The sequence below is a fragment of the Phyllostomus hastatus genome, unplaced genomic scaffold (genome assembly GCF_019186645.2).
Source record: "Phyllostomus hastatus isolate PE091 unplaced genomic scaffold, TTU_PhHast_1.1 phas_scaffold_46, whole genome shotgun sequence".
NCBI lineage: Eukaryota > Metazoa > Chordata > Mammalia > Chiroptera > Phyllostomidae > Phyllostomus > Phyllostomus hastatus.
Window position 1 is genome coordinate 18,615,171 of NW_025334032.1, and position 12,613 is coordinate 18,627,783.

Sequence of the window (12,613 nt, forward strand, 5' to 3'; positions counted from 1 at the left end):
GGAGCCCCTGATCTGTAGCCAAGTTGGACAGAAGTGTGGAAGCCTGGGGACCCATCACTGCAGTCGGCTGCTCAAGTGGGGCAGTCTTGTGGGGCTGAGTGCTTCACCTGTGGGCACTGCCCCCAGGTATATGGCGTCCAAACTGAATTGAATAGTAGGACACCCAGCCCGTCTCTCAGAATTGGCTGGTGTGAAAAAAACAAACATTTGGTGTCAGAAATATCTTGAATATCAAACAGTTTTCTTCTAGGCCCCTTTGTTCTTTTAGGGAAAATCCCCCAACACTTGCACGGGGTTAGAGTAGATTCACAAACTGAGCATCCAGTAGCTCCCCAACCCTGGAGTGAGTTCCGCAGCACCGCCCTGGGGCTCTGGGCCCTGGGCGGCAGCTGAGCTGGTCCTAGTCAGCAGGAAAGTGAGTTAGCTCTGGGCTTTTGGATAGTTATGCAGATCCACACCAGAAAGCCTCGTAAGTGGGAGGAAAGGGGACTCATCTCCTGCAGCTCCCACAGTAACGTTTCAGGAGGAGCCTGCCTGGGCCTCACCAAACCCTCTCCCAGGAGCAGCACGGGCACCCCCTCTTCCTGGGGGCCGCCCCAGGGAGGCAGGGGCACAGGCTCACCCCCTTCAGCAACGTTTGTGCTCTTTATTGCAGACGAAGCAGTTCTCGCTTTCCTATGGCGCTAAGGACTTGCAGGCCTCCCTCAGGGCTCAGCAACTTTTCTGAGTGTCCTGGAGGGAAGTGGACATCGAAGTGCTGTACCCTGACCCCTGGCCTCCCATGCTCCTCTTCTGTGCAGTCTGTCCCGGGCATCTCCCAGGGGTGCCTTCGCTGGCCGGTACTCTGCCTGCACTTGGCATGGCCTGGGGAGCAGGCCTAGGTAGTGAGTGTCCTGGGAAGTCCTGCTTGTTTTCCTTAAGCATACCCTGAGAGATTCTCCTCCCATGCCCAGGGCCTTTGGCAAGAAATTCCTACCTCCTTCACGCAGCCCCTCCTCAAAGAGGCAAGGAAGAGATTCTGAATGGGCAATACATGTTATTTTCTTTTATTGAAATTATTTCTAGCTGGATAAAGTTAGTAAAAATTCAAAAGAAATACAACAAAGTAGTGATTTTCCTTCTAGTGAGTCACCTTAGAGTTTGTATACAAAGGATTATAAAACAAGGAACATTGAGCAATATATAATTCAGGTCAATATGTAATTCAGTTATTAAAAAATCATAACTCAGACAGCAAAGATGCCCTCGTTAAAAAAGGATGTGGTGCTGAATTTGTAAAATTCTAAACAGTGATGTTCCTGATGGAGCATCTGAAATACAAGTGTGCTCACCCTTATTCTTTTTTTCTTTTTTTTGTAAAGATTTTATTCATTTATTTCAAGAGGGAGGGGGAGGGAGAGAGAAAGAGAAACTTCGGAGTATACGCCCTGCCCAGGGACCAAATCCACAACCCAGGCTCGTGCCCTGACTGGGAATCAAACCCGTGACCCTTCGCTTTGCAGTGTGACGCCCAACCAACTGAGCCACACCAGTCACGGCTGATTCTTCATCATAGGTGTTTCATCTGTGAGCCACCCCTTCCCTGCAGGGCACATACCAAAGGCTTGGCTCACATAGAGTCTGTAAACAGTGCAAGGAGCTGTAAAACTCTGAAGTCAGATGTAAGTCGATAAGCTACTCAGATAAGCAGAATCAAGTATGTCAACTAAAAAGCTCACAAATGGTTACTGTGGGCTTTATTTAAATAAAGTAACCCTGCTGTAATAATTATTTCACCTCAGGAGGCCTCATGGGTCTTTCTTTTAAAGAAATGGCTGTTATGTCTGCAGTGTAGACTCCTGTATCAAGTGCATCTCGAATGCACAGACCACTGTTCTCACGAAAAATCACTCTCCGTTCTCCTTTACAGAGTCGCTCGGTGTTGGCACGGAGGGCAGTGTAACCTGCAGCCATAGTTAGTGAAACCGGAGCAAGGCCCCTGGGCGGAGCAGGTGGCCTGCTGGCCGGGGGGCCCACCAGCCCTGCCCCTGCCGGGTGTCGGCCGGCACTCTGTGTGCGGCTTCTCTGAGGCTGCCGTCTGGAGGAGATTCTGATCGTTTTTTCCACCACTTAAAATAATACCGCTCAGTGAGTTCTCCAGTGGACCTTCTGGTCTATTTAAAAATAGCAACGAAAACCTACTGCTTCTTATTTTAAAAAAGGAACACCCAGTAAATATAATATTTTTATCCCTTCTGTTGGCCATCAAGTTCTTTGCCAAACATTGCTTCAAATCCTTTGTGAAACCAAGTGCGTATAAAATAAATAAATAAATAAATAAATAAATAAACAAGGTGGTGCCTTGCCAGGTGCCGTAACAGGAACTCACCTTCCCAGCCCCTGCAAAGACACTCCTGGGTGTGAGCAGGTGTGGGCGGTGGGAACGAAAATGGCCCTGCCATCTGTGGCCCTTTGCTGGGACCCTGAGTATTTGTCTCATGAGCCTCCTGGGGTTTGCAGCCCTGAGAAGCCAATCCCAAGTCTAGACGTGGCCTTCCCCTGGGGATAGGGACACCTTGGCCCTCCAGGCCTCTGCCTCTGAGGGGATGGGTACCCCAACTCCCAGGGGAGGTGGAATGACACTAGAGCCAGTGGCCTTGGGCCTGTCCTTTGCCAGCCCTCAACGCCAAGTAAGATACAAAAGGCGGCGAGGGAGGCACCTCCCCCATGCTTCCCCACCCGGAAGCCAGGGTCCTCATCCAGGAGTCCAGACACTGGGCATGCGGCAGCGCGGTCCATGCAGGTAACTGTCCCTCACACCGACCCCTGCTGACAACTAGCAAACCAGGCAGACGCCTCACGGGAGAACTGCCGCTACCTCACACAGGAGCACCCCAAGATGCCCTCTGAGGGGTGACTGAGGGAGACCCAGCGCCTCAGTCCAGGATCAGCCCATTCTGGGAGCTCCCGTGGGGCACTCAGGCTCACCTGACACTGTAGCTGAGAAGCTTCCAGTCTGTCAGATTTAAAATGAATTGCCTGATTGGAGAGAGGTTGTCAGGTAACGAGCCCCACCCCTGGGCACAGCATGGCCAGCGTGTATGGGCCTCGTGCTGCCTGTTCCTCCCAGCTTGAAGCTCAGTGCTGCTTTGGCCGCCGCACGCTGACCTGTCCTGAGAGGACACGGCGGTGGCCTGGACCTCCCCATGGGTAGGCGAAAACTGGCAAATGCAGCTCTTACCAAGCACCCAATCAAAGCTTAATTTAAAACAAAAAGACAAACCCTCCTCTAAATGAGAGTCCAAGTCAGAAAATAAAGGCGATTACAGCTCACGTCAAGGAAGCTATTCCCAGATGAATAGAGGTTTTCTCAGCTGAAAAGGTAGCCAACATCAAGAAATCTTCAAAAAACAGAAATCCGTCTTCTGCAAGAGCATATCATCAAGAACAGAGTGTGCTGGGCAGTGGGGAGTCACATCAGCTTCTTCCAAAAACCCGAAGCCCCAGTATGGCCACAGAGCAACTGAGACGCACACGCCTTAGGTTTTCAAAGACCACTTCACAGCCCCCGCGAGGGCATGCTCCGTAACACAGATCTTAAAACTGTACACCAGATGTGACTCTAAGGGTGTCTGTGCTGTAGAAACAATAGCTGAGGGGAGTGTTTGGAGAGAAAACAGTCCCAGGTAGTAACAAAACTTATCTTGAGGTAATGTGATTATCAGTGATTTTTATTTCCTTCCTGATACTGTTATAGAACATGCAAATATTCTAGATCAAAAAGGCGTCATCTTAGTGACTAAAAGTACATTAGAATAATGTAACGTCCCAGGCAGTGGCAGAAAACGCTTGTGTGCTCTTCAGGGGAGTAGCAGCGGGACAAGAAAGCGTCTCAGTCATGACCTGTGGTGTCTCAACAGGACTCCGAGACCCCGTGGAGGCTACTGTGAGGACCGTGAAAGACACAGACTGCGCGACACTTTATTTTCCTCACCACACCTGTTTCTCAACAAAAGCTTCCTCAGCCTTGCGCACCTGGAAACACAGCGCTCAAAGACCTTTTGATCTCTCCTCACCTTTTCCGTAATTGACTCAGGCATTTCCGTGGTCTGTTCTGCTCCAGCCCAGATGGCCCTGGACACAGGCCTTCCTAAGCAGGGACAGGACGTGCCAGAGCCCGGGTCCCAAAGTCCTAACTCCATCTTCCTAACCATCATCAAGGTCAAGTAGAAATCAGGGACCGAGGCCACCCTCCTGGGAGTCCATGCGGCAGACTTAGCCCTCACTCCAGAATGTGTCGGGACGATTGGGGTTGGGTGTCTGCATCTGTGTCAGGGGCCCTGACTCCAGGCACACTGTGGGTAGCTCACCTGCCTGAGTCACGTGGAGGGGGCCGCGCTGGCTGTGTCTGCATGAGGCAGGGCCTGCAGGCCGAGGCCGGCCACAGGCAGGCCTGCTGATGACCCACAAGGAGAGAGGTGCCCGCAAAGACAGAAGCTGGCGGAGTCCTCTGGGAGGAGACAGGATAGACACACACGGAGTTCAGCACCAAACCTTTGAGTGCTAAAGACAACGCTGTTCTGTGAAAAGGTAGAAGCTGTGCTCGAAGGAACTCCAAGCACTGATGCCTCAAATAAAATAAGGAACGGATCCATAGGAGACAAAGGCCGGGTGTGCCTGGCACACTCCTCGTTCCCACTGTTCAGAGCTCCCGAGGAGAAGCCCCACCTGCACTAGGGAAATGGTGCAGAGCTCCACAACATGCGTGGGCCAGAGGGGCCTTAGGTACGGGACTTCGACCCTCCTGGGGTCAGTGACTGCAGGAGTGAAAGGACGGCACCAAACAGGGGGCCCGGTTGAAGCTGTGCCCCTGGGGAGGTGGGAAACCCATCCACAACCTGAGCGGAGACTGAGGGGTCAGACGTGCCGGTGGTTCGGAAGCTGCGGGGCTTCACTTTGGAAGCTTGTCTGCGTCGTTTGTCCTGACAATTTTTGTCCTAAAGGACAAATCAAAGGACTTCTGGTCTTTGAAGCTTTGGGCTTTGTACTTTGCAAGGTGTGCTGACTTTCTCTGATGTTCGAGGCCCAGTGTGCCTCTTCCTGCCCCAGAGGTGTCTGCGGGCCCTGTCTGGGCGGAGGCACTGGGAGCCTGGCAGCACCCAGGCTCAGGTGTGGGCGCTGCAGAACCTTGTCCTGGGTCAGGGCAGGAGGGTGTCTGGCTCTGGGCTGCCTCACGATGGTGTGCTCCCTCCTTCGGTGGCACTTCAGGTGTCCCCTGGACACCCCTGGGGGCTGGCCTCTGAGACTGCCCACTTGCCGCTGCTGGGGAGGTGCCTGTGGGCTTCACTGAGCTGTGGGGTGCCGTCCTTCTGGCCTGGGCTCCTGCCAGGCACCCCAGCCTCTCTGGGTGGGAAGGTGCTTGGCTGTCTTCAGCGTGGCTGACACAGTGTTGCTCCGAGGGCTTCCCTGCAGTCCACACCCGCTGCCCTGGGGGGTGTTCTGGACCTTTCTCAGTGTGTCGGCAGGGAGCTTCCACTTCGGTGGTCACGGTCACAGTGGTACTCCCCATGATGTCATCCCTGGGCTGTGTCTGAGCCCCCTCAGAGCCACACAGTGAGGTCTTCTGGCTTGAAGAGGGTGCTTCCTTCCATCCAGGACCCTTCAGCCCCACAGTGCCTGAGACCCCCTCCTCTGCACCCCTCAGGCCTGCCCGTGGCCCTGGCCTCTCCTCAAGCTTGGTTTTCTCTGGGTCTGAAGGAGCCACTCCCTTCCACCCCACAGTGCCTGAGACCCCCTCCTCTGCACCCCCCAGGCCCGCCTGTGGCCCTGGCCTCTCCCCAAGCTTGATTTTCTCTGGGTCTGAAGGAGTCACTCCCTTCTGCCCAGGACCCTTCGTCCCCACAGTGCCTGAGACCCCCTCCTCTGCACCCCCCAGGCCTGCCCGTGGCCCTGGCCTCTCCTCAAGCTTGATTTTCTCTGGGTCTGAAGGAGTCACTCCCTTGGGCCCCACAGTGCCTGAGACCCCCTCCTCTGCACCCCCCATGCCTGCCTGTGGCCCTGGCCTCTCCTCAAGCTTGATTTTCTCTGCGTCTGAAGGAGTCACTTCCTTCTGCCCAGGACCTTTCAGCCCCACAGTGCCTGAGACCACCTCCTCTGCACCCCCCAGGCCCGCCTGTGGCCCTGGCCTCTCCCCAAGCTTGATTTTCTCTGGGTCTGAAGGAGTCACTTCCTTCTGCCCAGGACCCTTTGGCCCCACAGTGCCTGAGACCCCCTCCTCTGCACCCCCCAGGCCTGCCCGTGGCCCTGGCCTCTCCTCAAGCTTGGTTTTCTCTGGGTCTGAAGGAGTCACTCCCTTCTGCCCAGGACCCTTCAGCCCCACAGTGCCTGAGACCCCCTCCTCTGCACTCCCCAGGCCTGCCCGTGGCCCTGGCCTCTCCTCAAGCTTGATTTTCTCTGGGTCTGAAGGAGTCACTCCCTTGGGCCCCACAGTGCCTGAGACCCCCTCCTCTCTACCCCCCATGCCTGCCTGTGGCCCTGGCCTCTCCTCAAGCTTGATTTTCTCTGCGTCTGAAGGAGTCACTTCCTTCTGCCCAGGACCCTTCGGCCCCACAGTGCCTGAGACCCCCTCCTCTGCACCCCCCAGGCCTGCCCGTGGCCCTGGCCTCTCCTCAAGCTTGATTTTCTCTGGGTCTGAAGTAGTCACTCCCTTCTGCCCAGGACCCTTTGGCCCCACAGTGCCTGAGACCCCCTCCTCTACACCCCCCAGACCTGCCCGTGGCCCCAGCCTCTCCCTGACCTCTGTTTCCTCCAGGACACCTGCCTGTGTGGGGGATGCAGGCAGCAAGTCAGGACACCTTTGGGGTGCCTCGATCACCTGCTGCTCCACTGTTGATGGCACAGAGGGATGCTGATGGGGAACCCCAGCACCGACAGGAAGCAGCTTTTCAGACATGATCTGCTTCTCATCCTTAGCCTGTTGCTTCCCAGAAGACGATGGCAGCTTCTCCTCATTGTGGCAGGGAGCCCTCTCTACACCGCCTCCCTGTGGCGTGGGGTGATTTGAGGTTGGAACTGGGGACTTTGTGCTATTCCCCTGAGGACCTGCTTTCACAGGTGCAGTACTTCTGCCTCCTACCGTGGCGTTCCCTTTGCTTGCTGCCAGTTTATGCGAAAGCCCCACACCGGGTTCATCAGGTATGAGTGGGGGGCCAGCGGCCTCCTGTAGGAGAGTGGTCATTGACTCTGAGGTCACAGGCAGGTGCTGCCCTAAGTCTTTGCAGACGTGGCCCTCGGTGGCTCTGCTGCTGGGATGCTTCAGGATCCCATCTGGTGACAAGGAGAGGGAGCTGGTGGGTTCATGACCAAGATCCTCTGCTACAAGACTGTGTCCTATTGGTGAGGAGCTGAATTCTCCCTTGTGCAAAGTGCCCCACTTTTCAGCGGCACTGTTTTCAGGGTTCACAGCAGTACCTGGTGCTGGTGCTGTGTGACTCTTAGTGACCTCTGTAGCCATCCCCCTCCCGGCGGCTTTGATTCTTGGCTTGGGGCCATCGTTTAAGGAGGCCGGTCTGTTCTCCCGAAGATCATGGCTGGAGCTCCCATCAGCCACCAGTAGGGGCTGGGTGGACTCAGTTAGCGGTGGCCGCCCGCATTGTTCTTGCTCATGCAGGACGGTCTTATCCGCTGCGGTCACATGCTCAGACTTTGTCCAGTCCTTGGTCGGTGCCGCCAGCAGTGCTGGGATGTCTGCTGAGTCTCCCTCTTTGGGAGGTGGCCCTTGGTGAGTGCCAGGGGCACAGCGGCTGTTTCCTCTAAGGCGATTTTCTAAAACCGTGGGATGAAGGGATGGGGTGCCCTCATCACAGATGGGCATTTCCTCTGCTTCTGGCAGGTGATGCTTCTCATAACGGAGCTCAGGAACATCCTCTCCCGAAATGTTCTGGTGATTCTTGAGTTTGTTTGAATTCCCAAAGCTGCCTCGGTCTTTCTTTCCTCCAGTGGGGCTGGCCTGTAGTCTCAGCATTGGGGCTGCCTCTGGGATGTCACGACCAACGTTGGCAGCACCCCCTGGAGGTGTGAGACTTAGGTCTGCCTGGGAGTCCTGCTGAGAAGGGGTGCTGAGTCCCCCACGCACCCCTGCAGACGTGCTGACTCCTGTCATGGGCGTGTTGGTGTTTTTAGTCTCTGTCGTAGTGGGAAAGAGCACTTCTGCGCTTTCAAACACACTTTCTCCTCCTAGCACGCGAGATCGTGGGCCTTCACGATCTGATGCTTTTTGTGGCGTGACAGGAAGGAGTGGCATTTGGTGGACAGCTGGGAGTTTGACGGTTACCTGCGGAGGCTCGAAGGCCAACTGTGTGCGCCGGGCAGCCTGGGCTACGGGCATGCTGAGCGGTGGGATGTGTTCTGGAACTTTCTGTTCTGGGAAATTCTCCTGGACAGCAAAGAGAGGGTCTTGCTCTGAGTCTGAAATCACTCTTTCCATTTCGTCCTCTGAACTGCAAACCATCAGGTCTACTTGAGGGGCCTTCTCTGCTCCCTCACCTGTGGGTGCAGGATGGGGCCCTGCTCTTGCCTCCTTTGCCCCCTGGGGATCACCTGTGGTGCTCCCTGCCGGGGAGTCCCCCACCCTGTCACCTCCTGACACTGCAGGGTGCCCTGGGTTGGCTGGGCCGAGTGAGGATAACTTGGGTTCCAGGCCAGGAAGGGTGTCACCCCTTTGGGAGGCAGGCAAGATGGCTGGCTCCGGGATGTACTCAGGCCCCGCATGGGGGGACACTGTTTTCAGGCTGGGAGGCACAGCCTGCAGTATCAGGGGCTGCGCAGGCCCCCCCTGAAGCAGTTCCTTTCCTGGTGTTTTGTTCCCACCAGGCACCATCTCCCCCGCATTGGGGGGCCTGCCTGTTTCTTTCGGGGGCATGCGCCTCAGGTCCGAGTGTCTGATCTTGGCGCAGTGGGACAGCCAGCTCCTGGGGCCGCAGACGATGGTGGCGATGCTGAAGGGCAGCATGGGCTCCGCCGAGCAGGCCAGAAAGTGGGCCGGGGGCATCCTGATGCAGGTGCTGGCCAGGGTGGCCGTGCAGAGCAGTCGGGCCTCAGACCGGTGCATCTTCTTCCTCTGCAGGTTCTTCTTCTTCCGCTCTTCTGTGTGGACCAGGAGCACGCTGGCCTCGGAGCAAAGACAGCCGCTCTGTTCAAACTTCTCCCGCAGTTTGGATAGGACCGAGCTCTTCTTGCCCACGATCTTTGGCAGAAGGCCCCTGGCAGTTTTGGGTCGCTCGGCAGGAGGCTTCTCACGAAGCCTCTTCTCCTCAGCCTCCTTCTCCTCGGCGGCCAAGAACTTCTTCAGAATATTCTTCACAGTGTTTTTTCCGGTGGGCAGGCCCCACCGGGGTTTGTCACCACAGGGGGGCTCCTGGCCCCGTGCCGGGCCGCTGGCCCCTTCCCTGGTCTTCTCCATGAGCTTGTTGATGGTGGCAGTTACCAAGCTCTTGCCTGGGCCTTGTTTGTCCTTGAAGATCAGCCTTCCCACCTCCCGGGTCTTCTTGAGGCAGGGCTCCCGGCCGGTGCCCATGAACTTGGCCTGCAGGAGCTGGAAACGTGTGGGCCTCCGGTTGGCATCTTGGGGCTCAGGCTTTCGGCTCACCGGGCTGTCCCTACCCTCTGCCCTGTTAGTGGGCGGCAGTCCCTGGGGCCCGTCTGTATGGTTGGTGATGTAGAGCAGCAGGCTGCTGAGGATGGCTCGGACCGCTGGGTTGCAGGTCACCTTGCTGACCTTCTTTTTCAGAGCTTGGGCATCAACGGGTGGCTTATCGTTGCAAACCCTGGCCCTCTTGGGGCTGTGGGAAAAAGAAACAATTGTCAGAGATATTGCTATCGTTTTTCCCATGGTCACTCCATAGAACAGTTCTTACAAAACAATCTTATTTTCAACACCCAAGAAGTCCAGGAGGAAGAACAGAAGAGGGGGCGCCAAAAAGCTTGCGTTCTAGTGCATGTCCACCGATAACTCAGAGATGCCGGGGCTCCCTGTGCCTCTCTGGTCACTGTTCCTTTTTCTGTTAAATAGCAATCGTTTCTGACTTAATATCCTCCTGACGGCTTTGGATGGTTGACATTATACAGTTTTCTGAAAGCGGCTTGGAAAACCACTCTGCATGTGAACGGCATTTAATGTTTCTATAACGGACAATATTATACTTGTATACATGGGGGGAAGCGAGCATAAAGAATTCATATTCTCTCTGTGGGTCTGTGCATGCCTCTAAGTGTAAGTACAGAAGTGACATTAACGTCGCAGTTGTATCCTGACTCAGTCCCAGGCAGAGCCTGTGAGTGATCAGTCAGACCGCCGGCCTTGGGTCAGTACGAGGGCACTGAGCTTTGGGGTGGGAGTCGCTGGGGTAGAACACCGCTGGGGCAGGGAGTGTGTGGTGGACCCCGGGGCAGGAAGGAGTGGGCTTTCTGCAGAGTGCATGGGAAGAGAGCTGCGCCACCACTGGGACCTGCCTTCCCAACCCCCTTTGGAAACTCTCCCAGAAACACCCTGAGGCTGAGGAAGGCCTGAGCCATCAGCTCAAACTGCTCTATCTTGGTGAGACCCTAACAGTAAGGCAACCAAGATTTTTTCACCCTAGGCCAGCTACTGACAGGCCAGGACCTCGCTGCACTCCTGGGGGTGGGTGGGGTCCCTGATATATCAAGGGGATTCTCAACTCAGCACCCAGCCTAAGAAGCTCTCCGCTGAGCCGCCTGGCGCTGAGTCTGTCAACCACATTGTCTAAGCCAGAGTGTTCTTCCTGGTGGGTCAGAACCACCTCCAGCCTCCCCAGGTGGTAGCTTTGTCAAGTTGCACCCAATTTATGGCCTTGCTATCGCACATTCTAGTTGTTCTTTCCAAGGAGAGGGTTGGGATGGAGGGAAGGAAAGTCTTCACAACACTATTATAGTATTAAAACTTTGGAACTGTCCTAAATGTCCCAAGCCTGCTCAAATAACAGCACATCTGTATTTGTGGGAAAATAGCCTGGTACAGGACAGTGACCCTGACGTAACGTTAGAAGTGCAGGAAGCGGCAAAGCTGAATGCAGACTTCGGCCCAACTATGTTCTTAAGAAATTGCTCAGGCAGACTCACACAGACTAAAAACAGACTGGAAGGAAATATACAAACATATTTTTGTTGAACTTCTATGGATTTTTCCGAAAAAGAGAGTTCTGTTTTTAAAAGCCACATACAAATATCCTTGCAAAAAGCCGTTCTGATCACTGTGCGCCTGTGTGATGGGGGAGCACCAGCAGCCCTCCCCTCAATGGTGCCCCCCACAGGACACAGGTCATTCATCCCGTGGCAGTCTGGCCCCGCCCACTGGGTGAGCCCACACCATCACCCGATGCCTGGGAATGGATTTCAATACAGAGAATTTCAAGAGAACTGCAAAAGTAACCTTGGAGTCCTGCCTTCCTTGGCTCCCTGAGAACTTCAAATGCACCTCCACGCAGTGAATCACACAGAAAGGGGCTGCTTTAGTTATTATTCTCAGACACCAGAGGACATCAGAACACAGAGGGGACTCATTGAAACCCAGGGCGCTGGTCTACAGTTTCTGACTCAGTCTGTCTTTTGTTTGCATTTCAAACAAGTTCCCTGATTGGCCAATGCCACTGCTCAACCTCGGGCCGCTGTGGACTTTGGGAACCGAAGGCATGGGTTAGGCTCCTAACCCAGAACCAGTATCTGAATCCACTCTTAAGCCATGATGTGGTGCAAGCCAGCACGGCCGGGAAATGGCAACTGCAAAGAAATCCCAGGGGCACGGGTGCCCTCCAGCACCACCAACGCTGAGTGGCTTGCTGTTCACTGAGAACTGGCAGGAGGAGCAAGCCCCCCTGGGAAGATGCCAGCCTGTGTCCTGGAAACCGGCAAGCCCACCCAGGACATACACAGGTTCTGGGCCAGCATCAGGGATTAGGGGAGACAGCTGAGCAGGCCAATTTCCATGTTGTCGTACCAGCCTCTGGTGCCCTGTGCTCTATTTGAGAAGGTTGGCGTCACACCTCACCCATCTGTGGTACCTGCATCATCGCTGAAATGCCCACTTTCCCTGAACCTCCAGCAGCCTACAGGGACAGCCTCTCTCCCTTAGGATTAGGTCCCTCACCAAAGCTGCATCAGATTACCAGAGACCTCCTATCTCCAGAGAAGGCAGGTTGTCCGCAGCCAACACCAGGGATTCAGTAATCCGGGCCACAGTCTCTCATGGGGCTTCCTCCAGAGCCCTCAAAATGTCTCTCCCAAATGTTCAAAGGCAGCGTGAAGGAGACTTGGCCCGGACCCCACAGGGATGGTGAGGAGGTGGGGGCTGGTCCCTGTGGTGAGCGCTGGGGGTGTTGGGAGAAAGTGCTGCTCAACGCAGGTGCTCCAGCCTGACAGTTGTGATCGGTGGCCTCTTGGCCTCGCGGGTAGCTTGGCTGGCTGGTGGCATTTTTTATTTCCGAGAGGCGTATCTCTGGGTGGCCTCAATAGAATTCATCGTGATGCCCCATTGTTAACTTCTCTGGGCACTTGTCCAGTGCCTGATGGTGAGCTCTCCTGCTCTTCTCCCTGGCTTATCTCGTTGTGTCTTGTTATCTCT

The 12,613-nt window shown here is 55.3% G+C and overlaps 1 protein-coding gene across 1 annotated transcript in view; it reads right to left on the reverse strand.

Annotated features, from left to right (window-relative positions):
• Positions 1-1,127: 1,127 nt before the first annotated feature.
• ADPRHL1 (ADP-ribosylhydrolase like 1) overlaps positions 1,128-12,613 on the reverse strand; it is a 49,730-nt gene continuing 38,244 nt past the window's right edge. Inside the window, exon 8 of the mRNA XM_045821525.1 lies at positions 1,128-9,818. Within this exon, the coding sequence (XP_045677481.1) occupies positions 4,931-9,818 (4,888 nt within the window). The 3' untranslated portion in view covers positions 1,128-4,930. The remainder of the gene's footprint in view (positions 9,819-12,613) is intronic.